The 25,341-nt window shown below is 38.5% G+C and overlaps 2 protein-coding genes across 3 annotated transcripts; both read right to left on the bottom strand.

Moving 5' to 3' along the window:
• Positions 1–5,020: 5,020 nt before the first annotated feature.
• Positions 5,021–8,146, bottom strand: LOC308109919 (uncharacterized protein). 2 transcript variants are annotated; one of them, XM_080463777.1, is made up of 4 exons: positions 7,556–8,146; positions 7,102–7,428; positions 6,278–6,408; positions 5,021–5,890 (listed from the first exon to the last, which is right to left on the bottom strand). In XM_080463777.1, exons 1-4 carry the CDS (start codon positions 7,704–7,706, stop codon positions 5,789–5,791), a joined length of 711 nt encoding a protein of 236 aa, XP_080319903.1. In that variant the 5' UTR covers positions 7,707–8,146; the 3' UTR covers positions 5,021–5,788. The 2 variants fall into 2 exon arrangements, with proteins under 2 accessions (XP_080319903.1, XP_080319904.1); XM_080463778.1 differs by having other exon boundaries at positions 7,141–7,428; positions 7,556–7,651.
• Positions 8,147–9,583: 1,437 nt separating this feature from the next.
• Positions 9,584–24,264, bottom strand: LOC308109624 (CD276 antigen homolog). Its single transcript, XM_080463319.1, has 8 exons — positions 24,099–24,264; positions 16,329–16,424; positions 15,900–16,235; positions 14,504–14,809; positions 13,321–13,440; positions 12,051–12,096; positions 11,582–11,628; positions 9,584–11,452 (listed from the first exon to the last, which is right to left on the bottom strand). The coding sequence occupies exons 2-6, from the start codon at positions 16,396–16,398 to the stop codon at positions 12,056–12,058; spliced, it is 873 nt and encodes a 290-aa protein (XP_080319445.1). The 5' UTR covers positions 16,399–16,424; positions 24,099–24,264; the 3' UTR covers positions 9,584–11,452; positions 11,582–11,628; positions 12,051–12,055.
• Positions 24,265–25,341: the final 1,077 nt, after the last annotated feature.

Below are 25,341 nucleotides of genomic sequence, written 5' to 3'. Positions count from 1 at the left end.
CTCCTAACACGAGCATTATCACAACCAGAGAGCGCTCAGTCAGATCTGAAATGATGACAGATAGAAGGAGAAAGACGATTAGAAGATTTAAAAAAAAACTTACGCAGAAAAAGAAATGTGTAAATGTGTTTTTTTCTGTTTCGTGAAAAAGGTTTGTGGAGTACTATAGAAAACTCTTATCGCACGCCAAATGAGAGTAAATGGGGCTCACTGATTCCTCTGCGGTCTGACCACCTACCAAGGTGCCAAACCACAGTACAGACACAGCGAGAGTGTTTATATAGTGACGCCGTGTCAGTGCAGGTGTAGCCATGACGATCTCCAGAGACAAGAAATGACAGTTTGTGATAAGATTCCTTAAAAGAGGCAGTACCTTCTGCATTTCTGCTCCCTAAATGGCTGACAGTTGCACTGCAAGTGTGCATTTATTGGCAATTAATGTGCATTTTTAAGAAGATTGGAGAAATATTTACCAATCTTTAGCACTTAATGTTGATTCTCTTTTTTCCTAACAAGCAAAACACAAACTATCTAATACTTCCAGTCTAAATTGCCAGTTCTCAGGACAATCAGCAGCAGCTTGTGACACATTTCTAAATCCCTTTAATCTAAAGTGCCTTTTTTTTTTTTTTACCCCTCCCCAGAGCCCACACACAGATCCCCCAACACTGGGACCTAAAATGAACACACAGATGGGGCCTGAGCAAAGCCAGAGATGTGTTGTGTAATACACATGAACACAATGCAAGGAGCCGGCATATACACAACGCACTCTGACATCGCGGGCAAGCAAACGTCTAAAATGACTGTTAACGCCAAAAAACACACAGTCACAGAAACACATTGGGTCCATGAGAGAGAGCGCAGCCCGGAGGAGCCTGTGCATCCACACAGAAGGTCAGGATGAGAAGGACAGATGATGATGATGATGATGATGCGCATCAGACTGTAATAGCCAGGAGACCCTGAGGTGCTCCCCGGAGAGCTGTACACTCAGCCACAAAACAAGCTGGCCCAATATGACAAAGTTAAGCCAAATGAGAGACTTTGACAAGTTCGTGAGCAACAAAAAAAAAAACTAAAACAAAGAAGCAAAACAAAACTGGACAGAAACAGAAAAGAAAGAGAGCCAAGAGCGGTTTTGTGTGTCATACAAATACTTTTTGTTCTAAATCATAATATATTGACTGTATCAACACACTTTTAATGGCCTGATATGCTCTTAATCACGTGGTTTGGTATAATAGTTGGCATAATTAGATAAACAGATAATGTTGTAAATCAGGCTATAATAAGAGTGTGACTTATGACATTCTATTTAATATAAATCAAAAGACATTTTTCTTTTAAAATATCAAACATTAATGCAGTATTTTAAGATTCCTGAAAAAACAGCTCAGGCCTTTGGTGAAACGATACAAGGCAGAGAAATCTGTTCATGGGCAGTGCATTTCATATATACTTAAGCATGCAAATCCATCCAAAGTAACTTAGGAGTCATATTTAATCTTGCACCAAAACTAGGTCATATATGACATGAATAATTCATACTTGTAATGACTTTCTGCAGGGCTATATAAGGTAAAAGAAATAAATACACCATCGCTACAATAATGCAAAATAAAAATGGAGGTGAATACTACCTGGATTTGGAGTTTTCTTCATGTTCTGGGTTTACCGCTGGTCCACTTCACTCAGTCGTCAGTTCAAATGCAGCTGTTTGGTCCTCAGACAATACCAAGAACTGTGCGTCCTTTCCACCTAAAAAAATAAATAAAATTTGAACTGGAGTGGAGTTACTTGTCTCAGTTTCTGTGCACTTGTTCCTGTGCGTGATGACACAGGGTGGCTGCAGGCAGGCAGCGCAGATGCAGATATGCCGTGAGATCCGCTGAGCTCGGCGATGTGTGCACTTTTTAGTGGGATGCTGAGTTGAGTGAGAGAAAGAATCCCGGGAGCGCACGACTGTGGCGAAATAAATGCGTGAGCACGTGGGGGGTGGGGGTGGGGGGTCCGCTGACGCGCTCTTTATCTTTACGCACGGGTCCCATTTGGAGACTTGGGAGAAGAAGACGAGGCTGTCCGGGGCTGCTGGACCTTTCTCTTCAGGGACAAATTGTTTATCCAGTCGCAACGATAACTAAGTGCTGTACTGGAATAAAACCGAGGCGACAGACTCGAAGGAACATCGCAGTCTTTAGGCGCATTGTAACTGCAGTACTTTCTGTGAAAGGCATCTTTAAGTCCTGTTTGAAATAGATAATAACTGATTATCCAAAAGCCTATTCGATAAAAATGTGAAAAAAAAGATGGAAAGTGATTTCACTTAATGTTAAGGTACTTTTAGAGAATCTCTATGTATAGAGATTATTATTAATACATAAGAGGAACCGAAAAAATTTCGAAATTTGTGGCGCAGCTAGACAGAAATTATTATTTCCCTGCATGATAAGACAAGAACTTTGCACTCCTGCGTAGATTTCCTTCCCGAGCAGACACTAACAACTTATATCACACAATAGCAACAATCCACATTTCCAGTAGAGCTTAAGGCTGTCACGTAGTCATTTGACAGATATCTTACTCTCCTGAGACACAACAACTCGATTTGTTGATACGTAAAGAAAGCTATTGTATATGAATATAATAACCTTGTTTCTCCTTCAATATTCCAATCTATCCCAGGCTGACACAAGAATACAAAAATATTGCAGAAGCAACAATTCTTCAGTGACACATCTGTTTAAAAGGCCCTAGTTGTAAAACCCACAGCTTCATGTTTGGAGGAAACTAAACTGATATTTTAAAAAAAAAACGGAAATAAACATGCACGTGTGTCGTAATGAAATGTCTGTCAAATGCTGCTCTCTCCTGGTTAAACGCGAGGCTGCCAGCAGTTAGGGCATTTTAACGACCTGAGAGCCGACAATTCAGAAACCTCCATAAAGCAACGTCAAACTAAAAGTATAATTGTGTTTCTTATAATGGAGAATGCTTTCTATATAATCACAGCTTCTGTTTTTATAACCTCCCTCCCACCAGAGACGCTGGAATCACACCTCATAACACCTCATCCAGGGTGTCACACACTCAGGTAAGGCTGTTAAATATACACAATTAAACATTTTGGTTAATTCATCTGTTCAATCGTAATTTTTACACGGTCCGCTTGGCTACACAAGAACAGTGTTGGTAATAAAGTAAAACAAATTAATGCCAGTACATTAACGTGCTATAAGTCATTTACTGTTATGAAATGAATACTTCAGTTCGAACTGCTCATGAGCTCTTTACCTTATTTGTGGCCCTACTTCCTCTGTCAGTCAACCAAACCTCATCACGACCCGCCTGATATTGTTTACGTGTGAATTTCATTTATTTATTTTTCTCTCCTTTATATTACTTCCTAGAGCCAAACAGGTTCTGCAGTTTTGCCCCCAAATCCCCATTTTGACTTTAATAATTACTGATGAGCTCAAACAGATTAACCGTTTGTGTCCTGCACCACGTGACTTCACACTAACTTCAGCTGAACTTAATCAGTCAATTATCCGTCAAACGTTTTTAAAGATAGCACAAGTTACGTCTCTTTTTCTCTCTTTTTTTTTTTTACTCAAAGCCCAATGCAGCTCCACTACTTCCAAATATATGAATATTAACTGTAATAAAATATACATTTTCAGTAACTTGAACACTGCTGCAGAATGACAGGAGGGGAGAAGGATAAAAGCGGGTCATGCACCTGATGGAGGGCCTCATTTCCTCCACGAGAGCTGCTCTCTTTTGTGTACCCTGCACGTGAATCACACTGTTGAGATGCACCAGCTAAATGCGATCTGTTGTTTTTGAGAGGACACGTAAGGTCTGTCGGTTACCACGGGTTCTCCTGCTAACCGCATGTAAAGGTTAACAGAGCGGGAACCAAAACTGGAGCTTTACCAAGGGGTGGATATGATGTGAACATCTTGTAGTTTGTCCATCTGGTGCACTTGATCTGTAACTGAATTGGAGTGACTGAGCTGGTGTTTTAGAGTGTGGTGCAGGACTGCAGGCCTCCCCCAGGTGGGCATTAGAGAGTTTGAAGGCGGTGGGATTTTGGAGGGGTTGCCACAGGTTTATTCTTTAAATGTTCAAGAGAAATCCAGATAAAACGTAAATTAAGGGTGGAATTGTGTTTTTTATTTTCGAGTAAGACACTTTTTCATTGCAAATAGACTAATTATATATTCACCAGTTAATTCGACTGAAAAACATCTTAACTAGAAAGAGAAGTGTTTTCGGCTCTTTATTGCCTATGAATCATAATGATAGTTGATGATTTATAACGGGAACATGAGGCTCATCCTCCCACATTTAGAAACCCATGCTGTTGCCTGTTATTTCCAGCGGCAGACGTTAACAATCAGTCGCGTGCCTGTTGCAACTAATATCTGCACCGAGCAGTTCCCTCTTGAACAGGACTGTTAGTGTGAGTACATTGCTTTTACCAAAAGAATATTTCAGTAACTATTTATACATCTAAAGTCTAGTGTCATCATGTCACTATATCTTTTTCCATCAACTTTATTGTATTCATAACACGTGCGTTTTTAGAGCAATCAAATGCCATGGCTCATGACTACAAATTTAGGTGTTCTTCCACCAGACCCTGCTGCTATGTATTACTGATATGTTCACGTGAGATGTACCACAAAACAGAAAACGGTCACAAAATGCATTGACGATTAAAAGAAATGGTGTAAGGGTATTTTGTTCATGTTTGATGTCAATGAGGAATCAGGTAGAAGTAACCTTTAGTACATTGCCTGTGTGACATGAGCGTCAGGGCTTAAGACATAGTGTGTGGTCACACAGGGCATACGCTCCTTCAACACACACACTTGTAGGTTTGTAAGTGGTTTAGTGCAGCATGGACATTTTCCGATCAAGCACATTTGTTAAAAAAATGTCAGTTCAATTTGATAATCCATCCTTTGGTAAACACTTATATTTGTTTAGAAACACAGATAAACGCTCCAAACCGAGATAAAAACATTTTTATTCTTGATTCTGGCATCATTTCAAACAGTTTTCTTTATGACAAGTGATGAGAAATATTCAATATTGGAAACACATGGCGTGCTGAGAAGAAAACATATCAAAAATCTATATATGAATATTTATCTCTGCTTATCTGATCATCATCATATATTTAAACATAAATACAGTTCTTAAGAGCAAATGTAAATTGAGCATTTTAATGACATTTCATATATAATTATCTGTATTATACATTCGTGTTTATATCTATTTAAAATGTCCGTTTGTACATCTTCTTTCAGACATATTATGTACGGACTGCGCGCTCTGACAAGTGAACTTCCCACCATTTAGCAACCCCTCCCTGCCAGGTTTCATTCAGTGCATGTTTTGTTTGCCCTCTAGTAGTTTCACAACCCACCTACACAGCCGTCAGACATACCTGCCCCAGTTTGGTCATTGAAACACAAAAAACTGGGTCACTTGTATGTTTCCTTTTCAGCAGACCTTTTTTTTAAAACTCTAAAAGCTTTACGTTGAGCCAATTTCAAATTCTGTGCTCCATGGTGAAATCAGTCCTACTTTTCCTTCATTCCTGGCTGGTACTTAAATCTTTGTTATTTTCATGAGATCTGATAATGCAGATGTGGGCTATTGGATGTCACACATGAATTCAGTTTCTTTTGCGTTAATTGAAGTCAGTTGAAAGGTTCCATCAGTAGAAAACAAGAAGGTCCCATTAGGTTGAACCACAGTGACTCAGTGTGGATTACTCTGCAGCTGCTGCAGGTTGAAAGCTTTTCCTGGTCATATCTTCATACACAGTGAACTCTGGAGGGGCCTGTCTTCTGCGGATACAAGTCTTCTTCGCCTGTCGATAGTGAAATATCCCTTTAGTCGTCGTACAGTGTGAGTTTTGCGCAGACTCAACGTTACATTCAGTTAATGAAATTCAGAAAAAACTGGTGAAAAGTGTCAAGAGTAGAACAAAGCTGGCAGCAGCAGGGGGACAAGAATGAGTATGTTGGAAAGTTTCGGTCCATATCAGCTCTGTGATGAAGACAGTGCTCTGTGGTTTTAGACATAAATGGTTATGTTAGGCAGGGGGGTGTTGTGCTTTTGTGTGGTTTTGAAGGCACGCTTGGCAAGTGTGTGCACATGTACAAAAAACAACATCTGCTGACACGCAATGCAACCACAGCGTTACAACGTTATCGTATCTGTTCATGCTCCGAGCCAATATGAGAAGTGAACTCACCTTGGAGATGATCAGGATGAAGAAAATGATCATTAGAAGCAGGATTATGACACAGGACAGTGCAGCAATGATGAACACCACAGGTTGAGGACCTTTTTCCTCGGCAGGGGTTTCTACACACGGCGAATACCCTGAGTGAAATAAAGGGCAAACATGTAAATCAGTCTAATATTCCAGCAAGGTTTAACAGTCACTAATTGCACGGCTTCAACTTTTCTTCCCCTTATAATTTAAATTTGATATTGAATTATTGTTATTTTACAGAAGCACACATACAATAGTCTGTTCCAATACAGTACAATTTTGATTCACTCATCTTTAACTTTGCATTTGTTTTCATCAAATCCAAAATATGCAAACGTCTCTTAAGGACTGGTAAAATATTTTACTTTCAACATCTGAAAATCTGATGTTATGCCAGCGAGAACTACCAAGTGGTTGTTTTAGTTTTTTTCATTTCTGCTGCAAAGATAAGAATGAAGTATTATGTTAAACAGTTATATATATATATATATATATATATATATATATATATATATATATATATATATATATATATATATATATATATATGTGTTTTCAAAGCCCTCATATTGCTAAAAATAAATAAATAAAAATCACCCCAAATTCTGATGACTCTTTTTTAATTGTTTTTAAACATGCATGCTGCTTCTCTGATATTTCTACATGTATTGATCATAGATGCATACATGTCTGTAATGCCCTGTAGTTTGTGGCAGCCATGAGCCATTTTGTGCTGCATGTTGTCTTCTCATCGCAAACGATGTCATTTTTGAAAGGAGAGGAGAAACGGAGAGACATACCTCTTACAACAAGCGTGTACACATTGCACTTGTTCTCACTTTTGAACCCTTTTTTGTAGACGCAGGTGTAGACCCCAGAGTCATCCACAGTCAGGCCGCTGATGGTCATGCTGTTATTCATAAAAGGTCCTTCGGATTGAACCCTGCCATTGTATCTCTTCCTTGGCCAGATTTCATTCGACGGACCATACAAGTACACCACCTCCTTTTTTACGATGAAGTCATGGTACAGATACATCGCATCGTATTCAGTGCTGATTTGGAAACATCCTTCAGAGGAGCACTTCAGGGTGACATTCTCACCAGAGTCTTTGTAGATTACATTCCCTGTTGTCAAGGAAAGAAACTCATCACAATCATATATATATATATATATATATATATTTGTGTAGTGTAGTTCAATTATTTTGGATGAGCATCAGAATTGCTTGAATCATAGTGTAAAATCACTTACCTGAAATGGCAGAGAGCCAGAGCAACATTATGAACCAATAAGCCAGCGTCATCTCGCTCTCTGTTTCTCTCTGTTTCTCTCTGAACACAGACAGTGACGACGAGCAAAACTCTGCTTCCTGTACAGCTTGGTGTGGAAGGATGTTGTGCATTCTGTGTATTTGTCTTTGATCCAATCATGGTAAGTCACTGTTATTTAATTCAGTTAGATTGGATACAAACATAAAAAAATATATCTATTTTATTTGGTAGCATCTAATTCTCCTATAGGTGTCACTCAGCTCACATCCTGTCCATCAACATCAAACCTTTACTGAATATTTGTAAACGTTTGCTACACTTGAGATAGACTACAGTGAAAGTGGATTAGACTGAAACGACCAGATCCTGGATTCCTCAGTAGGAGTGACAAAAATATATCAAAAAAAAAATCTTTCACTCAACAGCAGCACTCACACTCCCATGAGAACCCACAGGCTGCAAATCGACAACTGGCCTCTTCTCAAAGCTTCTGCACAGACAAAAGAAAAGTCATTTCCAAACAGTTGCTGGTTGTGTTTTGTCCTCCGCAGTCTGTGATCAGCTCACAGGTGATCTCAATCTCCCCCTCAATGGAGCGGAGGAACTCTGAAGCAACACAAACAATCACAACATTCCAGTAACATCACCCAAAATTAAAACTTTTGGGTTTCATCTGACAAACACAGCAGCTTTTGATCTTTAACCAGGCTTGATGGACATGTAGAGACAGGCAGTAACATTCAAACATACCAGCAACAAGTCAACAAGTCTGCACGAGACAAACTTTAAAAATGTGAATTACGTTCTGATGTTGACACTTCACTGCATGCACTGTTTGCTTTTTGTTGCAACAACCAGAACAGTTTTCTTGGCTTGTGTCTAATTTTAGAAAACATCCACAACCGTGTTTATCATCCTGCTGCACAGAAGTCTTATGGAAACTCTGTTCTGGAAACAAAGCTGAAAAAATAGAGAAAACAAAATCGAGATAAAGCTTTTATGGTCCACTGTCACTTACAACCAATCAGTGGAATATTTGTGTGGCTAGAATCACACATTTAACAAAGTATATCTGCAAGGCGACTATGAGAGCAGCAGATTTTATTAGAACAAGGGAGATTTTATCAGAGAGCACAACATTTCACAACACATTCATATCTCCATGCAATAATCAGACTTTGAGTGTGTATCAGTGTGTGTGTGTGTGTGTTTGTATATATATACAAGTGTGTGTGCGTGCGTGTTTGCATGTGCGATAGATCTCTGCTTAAAAAAAATTTTAATGGGAAAAAGCCCACTTAAATAAATTCTCTAGTCCTTTATATTTTTTTTAATGTCTCATTGTTTGGCTTGTAGCCTGCAGCTGCACTGGTCGTCCAGTAGATGGAACTACTGAGCTATAAACAAAATATTCAAGACTTTAAGGTTCATACGATTTATTGATGTTCGAGATAATTGTGTTATTTATTGTACAGCATAATGCTAATAAAAACAAACATTGATCTGACTCAGTGTTTACCCTCTTTTAAAGTCAAAAGTTAATGTTTATGTGACTCAAAGTTAATATTTGCTCAATAATGTCAGTGTAACTGAACTGTGACATTAAGTTTTATGAGCAGATGACAAAGGGGGAAAAAAGTGCTGAGGCTTTTAATTCGGTTTTCATTAAAGAGGAAATGAACAATGAAAAATCATGCGGATCCTTCAGACAAACAAATCAAAGGGGACACAGGACAAAACAGATACCAACCAGGATGTTTTAACAGTTTTACCACAGGCACAAGCCCAAATTTAAAATCTAACCAAATAAAAAGTCAAAAGGAGACTACAACTGGCTTTTTTCTTGCTGAAGTGCATTTTGATGATGTTGCTTTACTTCCTCAGAGATTGCTTGGGGACATGTGGTCATCTTCAAACGATATTACACTCAGAAAGTGTCAGTGTGTTCGGACAAGTACTCAAGTATATGATTTTTTTTTTTTTTTCATGTAAAGAAAATCCAATCCCATACAATACTTTCTTTTATTTTAATCAAAGCACAAATCAGTAATATGCATAATTACGATATAAAAACCACTACACCCAAATAGCAAATCAAATTTGAAGGTGTGCACATAAGCTGGATATTTACAAAAAAAACCAAACTTTAACAACGTTAATCTTCTTAATTTCACAACAGAAACAGTGAAAAATACAAAATCATTATTCACATTTACACTGGCGCTTATTCTGTCCAGGTCAAAGTTTAACTCAATTCACATCGTATTACAGTGACAGTATCTTTCAGAACCATGAACTAATGGTCGCAAACTTACTTCTAAACTTTCAGACCACCATTGTTTAACAAGACCAAGTTTCATTCTGTAACCCAGTGGATCTCAAAAATCAAGTTCCTATGAATCTGGCAAGAAACAAAGACAACAACCAAACAAAAAGTCTTCTGCTGGCAAAAGTTACTTAATGAGTCAGTAACTTCATTAAAAAACACAAACCCTTTTTGTTTGGTTGACAAAACATTTTGAAATCGCTGCTAAGTGTAGTGCTGAGAGTGCTGATCAAGTGATCTCAAGGTTAGAAAAAGGGACATCAGTCTCGCAAAGGCTTCGTGTTCCCAGGAAGTGAGGCTCAAAGATATATTGACATTATAATCTGTCAGAAAAGGACAAGTAAAAAAGTATATGTGTCAACAAATCCAACAGACATGATTATTGCCTGAGCATTATACAAAAGCACTGCAATCCAGGTAAAGTGAAATATTTGACGAAAGACTACAAATAAAGTTGGCATCTCACACAATCACCATCTCACAATCACCCAGTGGCAAACACACATTTTGCAACTTTTGCAGTACATCTAGTGACGAGGCAATGCTTTTGGTGCTCATTTTTATATGTATATGTGAAATGGCATATGTGCTTTTTTTTCATGTTATCGTCTTTTCTACAGCAGCCATCACAATTCCAATTAATAATTGGGGATATATGTATATTTCTTCAACAATAAGAAAACTCTGAAACCATCCCTTTGGATGTACAATACTAAACAAATGTTTCCACCTATTAATTTATTTGCTTTAAGTTACTTTTTAACTATTACAGTTTTCAGTAGAAACAAATTCATCAGGATCAAAGTGTCACAGACAGTTTAGACACGTTTAATTGTACTAAACGTTATACAAGAAGATGGATTCTTGTTATCTTTTGGGAGTTTTGTCACACGGAAAAACAAATCTCTCTGGACACCTTCACAACTTTTGCAAATACAATCTGTAAAATTAGAGGAATTACCTCGTCAGTATAGATGCTTACACACATGCGCGCGCACACACACACACACTCCAAAAATATCAAAATTCTTCCTGGAACGACAACACACCGACAGATGAGTTGAGGAAGTGAGGAGATAATAGACCACTCCTCTTCTGGCAAAAGGCTACAATCACTGCTTGGGACCAATAAAAGACGCACTGTCGATACATAACAATGTTCTCTCCAACTACCAGCACCTAATCATTATCACCTTAAAAAAAAGTCAACAGTTTTGGATCTGGATGATATTTATATGGCACCTTATTTGAATGTTTTTGAGGTCTGGATTGGACCCTGTGTTATCTGCTTGGCGCCGACATAAAATGGACTGAGATCTCTTCTTGTTCCCTCTCTTCTCTCTCTTCAATTAGTCATCACGCGGGAAAATGTTTACTGAGGAAGCTCAGGTGAATGACCCGCTCTGATGAGACACAGTGATAAAACAGTTATATGTGATAATAAATTGCATGCAAGAGCAAAAGTACAATGGCAGCATGATGTTCCTCAAACAGGGAAGAGTTGATTCTTTGGAAGTTTCCCATAAGCTGGTCGTACAAGCAGGGCTTCTCCTGCAGAGACAAGAGCGTGTAAAAAGAAAAAGAAAAGGAAGATTTCATTAGTTTTACATGCTCAGTGTCATTTGTGATGATTCGCCCCAAATATCACAAGAATACTGTCATTAGGTGCATCATAATTACCTGGGGCCACGTTGTGTTTCTGTTATTTTCCATTCACTGATGATCACCTGGAAACACATTTCACATGAAAATCTGAATAAATATTTAACTTGCAAGGGAAAATAGCCATGAATCAAAGTAGTAGTGTGGTGCGTTCATGAGCAGTGAAATAATTACAAACGGGAAAAACATCAGAACACTGAATAACTTGATACGGTAGGTTGCCTCAGTGGTTCGCTGACTATACAATCCAGCACTAATTCCAAACAAGTGGAAGTAAAGTGTATAAATAATATCGCCCCTACAGGCATTTTAAGTCAGTTCATTTCTTGACGTCCGTGACTGATGGTAATGTTTATCATTTGTTGGCAGGTTTTCTGCTCGTGTCAACAGCATTGCACACTCAGAAGCTGAACTTTCTCGACTGATAACTTCCCAATTGTCAGCTGCGTGAAGTTACAGTCAAGCTGTTGTATTTAGACGTACATACCTTCCTCAAACATCGCATTCCTCTCTGGAAACTTCCTGGTGGCTATCTGGAATTAAAATTATATCACTTTTTATTATACGTGACAGGATATAAAACATTTTTAACTAGTCAGAAACAGAATAATTTGTGTTGATGAAATACATTTTATGTGATTGTAAGTGTTGTTCTTCGCACACTTAAAAAAAAAAAGATGTTCCATCCAATGCAAACGAGATAACTTTAAAATGTGCATACACATCTTGGTGCAAGTTCACAACACACAATGAATGATCAACCTCAACAGCGAGTGTATGATACAATGCAGACACCAGTGGTTAAGGACTGAACACCATTTTAACCAACAGCCAAGGAAATATAAAAGAGAGGTTCGAGTTTAAAACTGCAGAATGGATCCCTGATATTTCAACAAAGAAAACATTCAGAATAATACCCAGTGGAGTCTCACACCCTGTGAGCAGCATGTGTTTCCGCTGAGGGTGTGAGCAAAACATTGCATAGTAAGACATGACACAACAGGCATGGAAATGAGACTAGACACCTGTCCGTGGGAAGGAAATCTGTTTTTTTTTTTTTTTTTTTTTTTTTTTAACATCATCTCAAAACGTGACATGTTCAAATAGATTCAGCAGAAAGAATGACAAGATTCAAATCACCCCAAGGCAACGATCATTTTTGCTTATGATTTAATAAACTATATAAATCATCAAACTATGCAATCATTTATGAGAGCAAAGATGAAAACCTTAACAGGGATAACTTGAATTCAAACCTCCAAAGCGTGAAATGCCAATCAGATTTAGAAATTAATAAAGAGAGTCAAATGTTCAAAGATGAACGTACTCATAAGGGGTGATATAGACGGACTCTGAGCTGCTGGACAGATAAATGACAACAGGACAGTGAGTGCAAACATCTGTGGAGGACATTTTCCTGCAGATTCTCTGGTAAATGGAGTAGGATCTTCCTGGTTAGATTTGCAGAAGCTGCTCCACTTTGAAACTACACAGAAGTGTAGAGTTTAATACGCTGCTCTACAGGTTCGTCCACTATTGGACCTTTTACTGCCAAACATTCAAGTAAAACAACCTCTTCCCCAGAGGCAGTTGCCAAAGAAAGTAATCCGATTCTCACAATGTCATTGTAGTGAAGTGCTGGCAGTAGGTTACTGGAAATCACTGCGCTTTAGCAGCGTAGCATGTATTAATTGTATTTGCTTATATGTGATGGGTCATACATACAACAAAAAAGAAGGTAACGGATGAGTACTCACATCGAGCTCGCCTTCTGTAAAGCAGCAGCAGTGCCACCAACAGTCCGACAATCAGTGATCCGATGACCACCACAGGAGCAACTATTTTGGTGGCACTGTTCCCATTTTGGTCTTTTAGCGCTAAAAAATTCACATGGAAAAGAGATTCAATATTAATGTGTGTTGCATTTTGTTCGGGATATTTCTGTGCCGAGCTGTTTTCCTTGTGCATGGGTTTTCTCCCGTGTGTGTGTGTGTGTGTGTGTGTGTGTGTGTGTGTGTGTGTGTGTGTGTGTGTGTGTGTGTGTGTGTGTGTGTGTGTGTGTGTGTGTGTGTGTGTGTGTGTGTGTGTGTGTGTGTGTGTGTGTGTGTGTGTGTGTGTGTGTGTGTGTTGGCTGGCTATATAAACACAGTGTACCCAGTGATTTGACCACTGTCAGCCAGGACTGGCTCCAGCTCATTTTTAGTAAAATGTTACAAAATAAGTAAACAGGAGACGAACTGACCCTCAGTAAACATATGAACTATTGCTGCAGCAGTGTGGCTGATCTATATAATAGCTGTGTGCACTTTGATATCTTTTTATGTGCCGAGTACATGCTGAACGAATGAATGACTGAATAGTCAATTAATAACACAACAGCAAAGTCCAAGTAACCTGAGAACTATCAACTTTATCTGGACTATTCAATCATGCAGTTTTGTTTTCATGAGTTGCTTTCATATTGTGCAACTTTTATGGATGTCATATTTTCTGTTGTTCAGTTTCAGCGTGTTGAAGAGTATCAGGCTCATCAATTAAAGGGCCACACACAACCACATTGATCTCAAGTGGGCCAGACGAGTTAGACGATAACATAAACTCAGGATAACTGTATGTTGACGCCATAACATCACTGCAGCAGTTGTCTATTTCCTAACCACCGTCTCATATACTATCTTGTCACTTTCAAGCCTGTAGTTTATGTTTGGCAATGTAACCCCCTGTCATCTCTGTGCCACTGAAGGCATGTTCTGCAGTTGGTCTGTGGTTCTTCGCTGCGTAATCGTATTAGAAGATGTTATTGCGTAATAGTGGTGACGTTGGTGTCGTTTCAAATTTCAGGTACTTTTCAGATTTACCTGTGGCTGAAATTACATCCATATATTTATGTTAATCGGGAATGTGCTGAAAAAGTATGAAGTGTGGAGCTCAGCAACGTACGTTCAAACCTCGGCAGTTCAAAGGTGAACTCAGCCTCTTTGGATCCGCTGGCATTGAACATGGCACAAGTGTACTTGTCGAAAGTGGATCCTCGCAGCAGAGAGAGCTTGCTCGACAGCTGAAACAGACCATTTTCGGTCTGTTTGGCCTCCATCGTGGCGCTTGCTGTCCACTCCTGGCCGTTTGCGTCGAACCAGCGAAGTCGACCTTCTGGGTATCCACCACCAGACTCACAAATCAGCATACTGTCTTTATCCTCATGGATTTCCTCAGGGATGGAGTGTACTTTCGGTGGACTGTATTTAGCTGCGAAGACAAAAAAACTGAATGACTGAGCTGAGCTTTGTACGCTATTGTTATACATCCAATAAAACTCATAAATGACTGATGAGATTCGATAAGATTTAACGTTAAACATGATAAAACAACTACGGGTATTTCCAGACTTCTTTGGTTACATAAACATTTCATTAAAAGGAAACTAACTAAACTGTTTTATTGATTAGGAAAGTCCCTTCATTATTCAATCCACTCAAACAAACTTTCTTCCTTGTCTGACAGATGCAATTTGCAGAAATAATTAATGACACTTAAAGACCTCAGCCTGAACAATGGATAAGGAAAACACTCACCATTAGAAACTTGAAATCTATGGATTTAAATCTAACTGATGAAGGAAATGATTGATTTTTCTTTACCTACATTGTACTGCATCTCAGTTATTTATCTATTTAGCTATTGATTGATTGTTATTTCTTTGTTTTGGAGGAGTGGAACACTCTGCAGTTCTGAGCATTGTTCACTACTGAATGTATCCTGATTATCAATCACTTTAATTCAATCTGGATTGCCATTCATTAAAACAAGGAGCAAGTTTGTCGTGTATTTGTGTTTGTTTCATTTTTAAGTTATACTGTGATTTATATCATATAATCTGGAGCTGTGCACAAGTTTAAAGAAGAATATTTTGGAAAAGAAAAAAAAAAACACACGCAAGTAACTACGATTACAAGCTGCCTCACGCTAAATATCACATTTTCTGTTGATGTCAGACTTAATGATAGATTTTACAGTAAAGGATTTTGTTAATGGCTGTTTGGATCTATTTAACCATTTGTATTTTTCAGTGTAACACATTATATCAAGTAAGAAAATTATGTGTTTGAGTCGAATCCGTATTAGTTTTGAAGGCACGTTGTTACAACTTCATCATGATCTCAAGTAAATAAAAATGGCAATAAATACGGCCCACAAGGAAACATGGTCACAATCATCCCTCCACTCATTTTTTTTCCTTCTTCACAAAACGGACCCTGCTTGCACAAAATGATTCAAAATTTAAAGTCCACCGACAATATTGAGAGTTTGCAGTAATAACTGCAAGTTCCAGGTTTACCTTTCACTTTGAGGCTTGTGCTGTCCTTGCAATCACCACTGTCGGTAGACACAAACAAGGAGAATTCTCCCTCGTCCTCCATGGTAGTGTTGGCGATGAGCAGCGACACGTTCAAAGTCTTTTTCCAGGATGCGTCAGCAAAGTCGTAGCCCAGCTTCACATTCGTTTCTCCTTTATTGTACAGCAACACAGGAGGCTTTTCTCCTTTTCTCTTCCAATCGATCACCCGGATGTTTACTTCTGACACTTCAGCTGACAACTCCAGTCTGCACTCCAGCATGGACTGCTGACCCAACAGTCCCACGTTTTCATCTTTGCATTTCGCATTTACAAAATCTAAAAACAAAGAAAAAGATAGAATACAAAAAAGATACATGCAGGGAAAGTACTGGTTGAGATCTATAATGTTTGGATTATAAAAGAACTTACGTTGTCCGGAGCTTCCTGCAGCAAAACAGATGGAAGAGTAAAGAAAAATGAAGGTACCAATGGAGGCCATGTCTTTTTCTTTTTTTTTTTTATCACCTGAAACGAAAAATTAGATTTTATGAGTCTGTTTGGAAATAAGATTATTAGACACCCATTTTGAATAACATCGATCTCTCACTGTGTTCAGCAAAAAAAAAAAAAAAAGACTGAATGAATGAATAGACTACGGAAGAGTTTTAGGGCCACTGAAGAAAAAAAAAAATTTGGAGGCTAAAAAAAAAAAAAATGTTCGCGGCCCCAGAAAAAGTCGAAAATCAAAGTCAAGATTTTTTTTTTCATGGAGAGACGTCTATCCGTCCCTCATCATTTGCCCGTAGACGTGAATTCACATTAAATCACTTAATTCTGACTATATCGGGTTGCTTACTGCTTGCTGGACATGTGATTTTACACAGGATTTCCTTGATTAATAAGAACACATTTAAATAAGCAGCCCGGGATCCATGCCTTTGTCCTTCGTACTCGACGAACTTCCGCGACGGAACAAGGCAGCAGGCTGCTCTGTCTCTTATAATCCTGATACTGACGATAACTGCACCGTGTTTATGAGCTAGATTCTGTCCTGAAGCGTCTTTTCATCACTTCATTAAACCGCCTGATATGCATTTTGAGGAAGCAGTCACACGCGCTGGCATGTGGATGGACGGACTTTTTTTTCCACCGTGGAAAAAAAAATCTCGACTTTGATTTTCGACTTTTTCTGGGGCCACTAAGACTTTTTTTTTTTTTTTTTTAGCCTCCGAATTTTTTTTTTCTTCAGTGGCCCTAAAACTCTTCCGTAATAGACAAACAGACAGAATAAATAAAACTAGTTCTCGCAAACGTTTTGGTATTTGTGTGTTCACATGGCATCACAGCAGAGTGTATTAGGGTTCTGCATGAATTACATGGGCCTTGATAGATGGAAAAAAAAAAAAAAAAAAAACGAAACAAACACCACTATAACTAACATCAAACTGAAACCGACTTGTTTCTGAAACATTTTTTGGTGTCTGTGTTTTGTCTTCTGAGACTTCTGAAAAGCAGGAATGCACGAAGCCTGTTATCACCAGCACACAATCCGATTCCACTTGTTTTAGTTTCATCCATGTTGAAAATGATTGGTACAATTCCAATCATTAACAACAGGACAAACAGATTGTTGGAGATCATCCAGTGCAAACATTCCATGCTGTGCTCCAAACTGACAGAAACAGTTTCTCACGGAGCAGCGAAAGTCTTCTTGTGCAGTCGGTCCTTTTCTCTTCCGAGCATGCTCGGACATGTCAGTGATGAGGCTCCTCAACCTGTCGCACACGTCCTCCAGGTATTCTGTTTTGATTGGTTTATTTGTCACTTTACTGCATGAAAAATCATTTCGAAGTGAAAAGTTGCAGGTGTCAAAGCCACATGTGTCATTTTCTTCAGAAAAAAATAAAAAAATAAACACTTTGCTGGTGCTCATGTAGCAATTGCTAAATCGTATATTTTCTCATGAATAAATCTGTTTATTTATTTACTTTGTATCGTACGGTTTTGGGTGTGCGTAAAACTGAATTGAAGTACAGTGTGTAGTTAAAAAAAAATGAAATATCAGTAAGTCGTGCTAAGCAACCCATTTAAGATGAACATAAGCAAATCGAATGTAAATGTAGATGTAAATGTTCTGTAGAACCTGTTTGTCTACTAAACCCTCGCCTATAATACTTGAATGAGTAGTTATACTGAAAGAGAAAGTCCACCACGGATTTCTTTGTAATCATCTAGAGATGACGCTCAATATGTTTGAAACGCTCAATACGTTTCCTTCCTGTGAATTGTCAGTCAGGAGGAGATTTTGATATGATATATCGATTTTTATTTTAATTATTCATGCATGTGCAGTTACAGCACACACCTTTTCTAATATGACCCCCTTTTTATTTTTGCAGGACACTATAACCATGCGGTGATCCGAATGAGACAACAAGAAGGTGAAAGCTTTCTGAAGGCATCCAGTGAGAAACGTAGCTTATTTAAAGATCGAACATGTTTTGCCTCGCCACAGATTGTTCGATGTCCCTGGAAGCAGAGAGAAGCTTAGCATTGCCATGTATGGGCAACAAGTGAGCCGAACATGGGCTTGAAACGGTGGGCGAAAGTTCAAATTCCTCACAATGTCAAATCTGTTCAAATGCAAGCTGCAGAGTCTGGGCATTCAAGTGAAAGAGGTCGAACCTAGCACAAGTGTCTGTTCAACACCACTGAAGTCTTGATCGCTGCAGCTGTGAGCTGCTGGATGCCAGAATCTAAATTTCAGAGGGAAAATGAAAACGGGGAAACATCTGCAATTCGCCCACACCAGTTTGTAACCATTTAACAAGTTGCTGCAGCGTCGTCTGGTGATCAACCGAGACAACGAAAGATGCAAACTGCAAAGCACAAGCCACAATTTATACTCATGTCAGGATCTACAGTAGATACTGTGGAACCTCTGACCATGTCATTGATTTTCACTGGCGGAAATTCCACCCCCCAGAAAATAACCACAATCTCCCCTGGGGGGGGCTTGTCTTGTTTGGAAACTTCCTGCTCCCTGTGAAAGTGTAACTGAGCTGCTGAGTTACTGCAGTTACAAAATCATGTGTACAAGTCATATTGCAGTCCAGTATGGCTAAAATATAAAAATGTCCTACAACTTTCATTGAATTCATGCTTTCCCTGTTGTCATGTTATGGATAATATGATAAGCCTGAAGTTAATATTTCATCTTCAAATAGTTGTAAAGTCATCTATGAGCTCAGGTTCAGAGAGTGAAATATATCGCGGCTTCACTGGTTCAGACTGTTCTCCATTTGAAGCATTTCAAAACACACTTTCAATTCACGTGTTTGGTATGCTCTGCTGATGTAGCAGTATCGGTCAATATGAGGGACTTTCTCATTTTCTGGACCTGTGAATTTGAAAATGAAAGTGGAGAAAGAGTTTGGGGATTTTTTCAGGAAGTTTAGCTTCAAAAGGAAAGGAAATGTTTTATACTGTCCCCATTGTTAACGCTTAAACCTCCTCCGAGGCAAAGACTGAATGTCATCAGGGAGTAGGGCATTTCCCACGTTCACTTATTTGCAACTTTTGTCGTTTGATATTTCACAGTCAATGTCCGACATTGTCATTATTGTTTGTGAGGATTATTCTATGAGTCCTCACACTCCACATCACACATAACTGACATAAAGCCCCACAATGAAGTTGTCCTGGCGGCATCTCCCATAACAACAGACATTAACAGACACTAACAGACAGAGAGATAAAGCGTCCTGCAGGTGTTGGTGGCTGGACAGCACGCTCCATCGAGTCTTATCGTGTCTCCAGGCTTGCATGCTGCAACTTGTCTTTAATGACGTGCGGTTCCATGGAACAAAACAACAAACAAACCAACAAACTGCATTTCAGGACAAACGTCCTCCAATACGTCCACAATCGTTCAAATAGTAAATTCGAATGCAATATGTTGGAAGTACCTAAAATGCCATGACTACATCATTGTCTAAGAGGTTATATCCACTATACTTCAGTATATTAGAATCAGTTCAACCGGATTTGATCATGTGTCTTAGAGGACGTTTATGCCCTGTATCCTAGTGGCTCCGTCAGTTCATACCGTTTTGTCCATTAGGCAGGCTAGTACCTCGCCTCTAGTTTTTAGTCTCTAGTCTCGAGTCTGAAGTCTCTAGTTTGAGAACAGCATGAACAGATGAAGCCACTTCCCTCCGAGCAACCAACCAAGTTGCCTTGATTCAATGTCTCACATGAGAATACGCATATACGAGTATATTAGGGTGGCTATGTATTGATTTCCAAAAAAGAGGGCACTTTTCCTGGCTTCAACATACTTATGAATAGAATAGCTTATAGAATATTCAATAAGCCTTGCCTACATCAAAATAAAGCAAAATGATATTTCTCGACACGTTCAGATTATTCAGATTTCGATTAGTCAACATGCTGTTAAAGTCTCCAAAATATTATCTCTTTAACATTTGGTACCAGAAGAAACTTAAAACGTGGAACAATTGTATAAATAAAGCCTCTTCTGTATATGCAATTAAAATATAACACAAATACACACGGAGATGTGTACAAGTAGGAAAGTTACAAGACATGAACCGACAAGAAAAAAAGACTCAGACAAAATGACCTCTTTTGGTTGAATGCCTTTTCATCATCCGACAGGTGGAACAAGTAGTGACGCGGACTACGATAATGGCCCTGACAATGACAGAGCAACTCATTCTTCATCTTGTTTAAAAGAAATCCTTCCAAGTCTTTCACTTTGAGAACAGAAGAGGCGACAAGAATTTCATCTGAACTGAGAAAAAGTAAATGAGAAAGAGTACATTTTTACTGCTGAATATAATGTATTTAACCCCAAATGAATATTAGACCCCAGATATAAAAACAAATTCGCGTTTTCAGACATATATCCAGGATTATGCTTTGTTCAAGACAGACAAAATATTGAATCACAGAGTGTTTGAGACAAATGGAAAAAGATGTAAACTTGTAGTTTTTAGCCAAAATCTTTCAAGAATGACTTGATTTAATTCAGATTCAGGGCTTATATGCGAGTTCAAACAGTGAATCCATTATTTTTCTAAAATATCAACATTTCTACTTCAGTACAGAATGTGGAAATCCAAACCACTGAGACGTGGATGAATTAATGACACATGGCAACCCTTTTTAAATTTAAATTTCACTGAGTAAGCATACAAAACAACATCTGAATGTGCGAGCAGAAAGCATCAAAGCTTTTGATTATATTTTGGCTTAATCAAAACCGACTTTCATCACACTGGTCAATCTTGGAGAAACTTAGACAAAGAGTCAACACTAGCTTTTCTGTTGACAAAGATGTGTGTTTACGGAGAAGGCACAATCTTGCATGTGTGGTCTTCTGTGTCATGTGACGCTGTGGAGTTCATCGTCATTCCCCATCAATAAGAAGATACCCCTCCTCTACTCCTTGTCATTGCTTTGTATCTTCACATCTTAAACCGCAGTGAAAGTCCTTGTACTGATATTTAATTGGATGCAGCGGATCACATGAAAATGTCTGGGGGAAGTCAGGTGTTTAGAGAGGCTGCAGCTTTAAATGTCGGCTCTCTGTGGGTGGCCACACGTGCTACATCGCTTCAGTTTGTACGTGGCCACATATATTGTGATGAGGGCCAAAATGTTTTCAGGTTGGTTCCCTAATGAACACTTGCAACAGGGTACAGGTTAATTAAGTTTCATTGCAAAATAGAAAGAAATAAAAACACGCACACACCAGGCTCAATTAAGAGTGAGTAATCATAGAACCACAGTGAATCACAACCACACACTGGAAATGCCCATGAAACTAAGAGTGAGTCACTCGAAGAAAAACACTGCAATTCACATGTCGTATAAGAACCATAGAAGAATGGTGTAAAAACATGTAGCAGATTAAACAGGCAAAGTCCATAATATGCTGAGGCGACTCCAGAAGAGCGCATCAAAACAACAAGAAGGCAAAATAAAGTAAGGCATGGCACTTCATGTCATTTAATTGGTTGATGGTGAAATTGTTTTTAAGTCTTAAAAAGGACACAGACTGAAGCTAAAAAATGTTTTCTGGATTCCTGCAAATGCTTCTATGATCCTGTTACTATATATATAAGCCACGTTACAGTACAGTGAGTCTCACTTTTTGGACAAACTGCATGATTAAAAATTGACCCGCTGTCTTCAGATGGATGCGCAGTGCTGAAGATCCAATCAGAATATCGTACAACTACCAGCTGGAACGAGAAGAAATTATAAATGATAAAGGGTTATAATGTGTATTTGTTGATATTTTGCACGTGACTGAGAGCAGGTGATTTCAACGGCACAAGGGGTTGTTTACAGTACGGCTGGTCTTCGTTGGTCAAAGTAAAAGTGAAAACCTGTCAATGAAATGAGGCGGATTCAGTAATGATGGGAGCTCGGGGTTAAAATCTATCTCCTACAAGTTACATTTGGAAGTGGCATGGACATTACAAAACTATCTTAAATTCAAGAGACAACAAACAAACAAAGGAGTTAGTCCACCGAGCAGATTAACTGCAAAAAAAACAACCAAAACTGCACAAACTGAATCAGCAGACAGCAGTAATACAACGTGAGCATCGCAACATCGACAGCTCTCTCTATATTCATCTCATGTCCCTTATTTAAATCTTGTATGTCCACACACAAATATAGATTCGCCTGAGATAAGACTGGCATCTTCATTTTGTAGACAAGCCGCTACCAGTCTAAACAGCTGATGTTTTTTTTATTCAACCTCCTGAAGCCAGGACTGACTGGCTGGTCATGAAAAAGGGAGTGCAGTGACTATTTTATCAAGACCTATGTGAGTGGACTTTCCCTGACAACAAAGTACATCCCTTCTTATTGGCTGATTTATTTTTTTTTTCGAAGGGAAGAAAAGTGTTTCTGTTTTGAAACTCCCTTAACTGCAAATCAGTAACCACATCGCAGTTCATAGGCACATGCAAGGACAATTATCTGACTGAAACAGGTTTTTTTTGTTTTTTGTTTTTTTTAACCAAACAAATAAGTAAAGCCTTTCATTTTCATCACATTTGACCACATGGAAAAGTACAGAAGGATTTAGCTGAAGTTCAACCACAGTCACATTGTTTGAATCACACTCATTCAGGAGTAAAAACATCTATTTGTAATAAAAAAAAAAAAAAGAAGAAGTATTGTTCACAGAAACTATTTTGTTACTTGTTGCAGTGTCAACAGCAGAAACGTAGTGACAGTTTTTATAAGATATCTACATTGGAAGCAAATTCCTAAGACACAAAAAACATATTGGGTGCTTCACCTCAAAAGGGTCAGCACAGCAACTTGCAGCAGGACTTGGAGGAAAACAACGTCTTCTCAGAGAATAAGATATATACAAATTATACTAATCTGCAATGTAATCAAATGTAAACGTGAAGTAGAAAGGTTTCCTGTGTGTGTGCGTGTTGTGCTAGACGAGTGACCTGGGAAGATAAAAATAATTTAATAAAATAAAGCAATAAATCCATATCGCTATATAAGTGAAGTGCATTAAGTCCATTGTCTGAATATAATAATTCAAGTTGTAGATCAATAATGAATCAGCAACATGATATTTTACAAAAAAAATACCAAATCCAGTGATGTGAGTATTTGTAATTAGTTCCAGAATCTGCACACGAACTTTCGCTTTTATTTTTCTGCAGCCACTGCACTGTTTCCATGAAATCCGAATGCTATTGATATAACCTCGTAGTGGATAAGTGTATTATCAGACGAGGGATAAACAAGTACTTCACTACAAGTACTTTGACCTTTATTTTGATCACCTAGTGATCCACACCTCGTGCCGAGAGCGGGTGACGCGGAAAGAGGCTCGTTATAGCGACATAGTGACTTTATAATGTAAGGACGTGTTAAATGAAACATCAGCCACGTAACAAAAGTGAGGTTATACTCAAGCAGATAACTTTGTCAATTAAAACGACTTCAGTTCTCTCTATTTAGATCTATTAAAACACATCGGTATTTCAGATCTTTTTTCCCTTTTACCATTGAATCAAGATCACCTCCACGACAATAGAACAGGTTTAACTCAGTCGGTGTGTCGCGACATGTCCAGCAACACGGACGCGAAACACAAAATCATCATGAGGTTCAATGGAAACTCACCAAAACACGCTCCTCTTCAATGATACCTCGGAGTGTCTTCTCTCAGGGAGAGTGAGTGGCTGGACATCAGGGCGGACCCTTACCGGAGTATTTAATATTGCGTTACTTTCACTTTCGGTATGACTGGCGCCTCTGTTAACGCAAACAACGCCAGCCTTAAAGGCGCAGTGGAGCAGGTAATGGCTGATAGCAACACACTGCGCAAACACAATGAACTGGGAAGGTTTCATTATCTGAGCACAATAACCTTCAAAAACCTGCACAAATACAATGTAGTTCATTGTTATTATTATTCTCTTTTTTTTTTTTTTTATCAATCAGGGAAATGCATGAATACAGGTGCGGATCCAACATGTATAATGAGAAGGTGGCAGCGTGAATACACTTTTTTTTTTTTTTTAATTATTGAGATAGGCTACTATTGAGTGGATACGTTGTGGATCCGTATGTAAAAGTTTTTCTTTTTATTGCACGTGATGTGACAAAGCTGGACAACTTGTGGCTTTATTAGTTCAGCCACACATTCATACATCCTCTTTTCTCCAGACATGCCATTTATATGTTGTGGTTACCCAGTTTTTTTCAGTGTTTTGAGATACGATAAATCATCTAAATCTGCTTTGCAACTAAGTGATTCTGTTGTATGGGATATATTTCTCATGAAGCTGCTACACTCACAAATAGTAGTAGATATTCTAATAATATTGGACATCTATTTCTACTCTGCCCTGAACTAAAGAAAACCTCAAAATGTACTGTAAGCACAAATGGAAGTCTGAGTTCACAATAAACAAAATTGGCCCATACTTAGTTGCATCAATGTCTAAAGATGTCAGAACGCTCAGAGCTCACATGGACACAGAAAAAGAAAGCAGATTTTTTACTTTCGATTTTTAAATATTTTAGCAACAACCCCACAAAGAGTCAAGACTATTGCTATAAGAAAAGAGGCACATAAAACTAGAATTAATAAAAAAAAAGAAAATGCAGCATCAAAGCTTTACAGAGTTTTTTCCCCCCAGATTTGAACCAGGTTTGTTCTAAGTAAAGGCGTCTACTGCAGCCTCTCTCTAATATTTAGACAAAAACTGAACTTTTGTACAATTCAGTCTGGGTATTGCTTCATCTTGTTTTCGTTGGACGACTTCATTTCCTCTTGTAAAGAGGATGCATGTCACTTCTTCATTTTTCACTGTCAAATAGAATGTGAGCTCAGGCCAGTGCCATGCAGAGAGGCTCATGC

This window comes from Lipophrys pholis (assembly GCF_963383615.2).
Source record: "Lipophrys pholis genome assembly, chromosome: 5".
Lineage (NCBI taxonomy): Eukaryota > Metazoa > Chordata > Actinopteri > Blenniiformes > Blenniidae > Lipophrys > Lipophrys pholis.
Note: the sequence above shows the minus strand (reverse complement) of the source record. Positions and strands in the feature narration are given on the sequence as shown.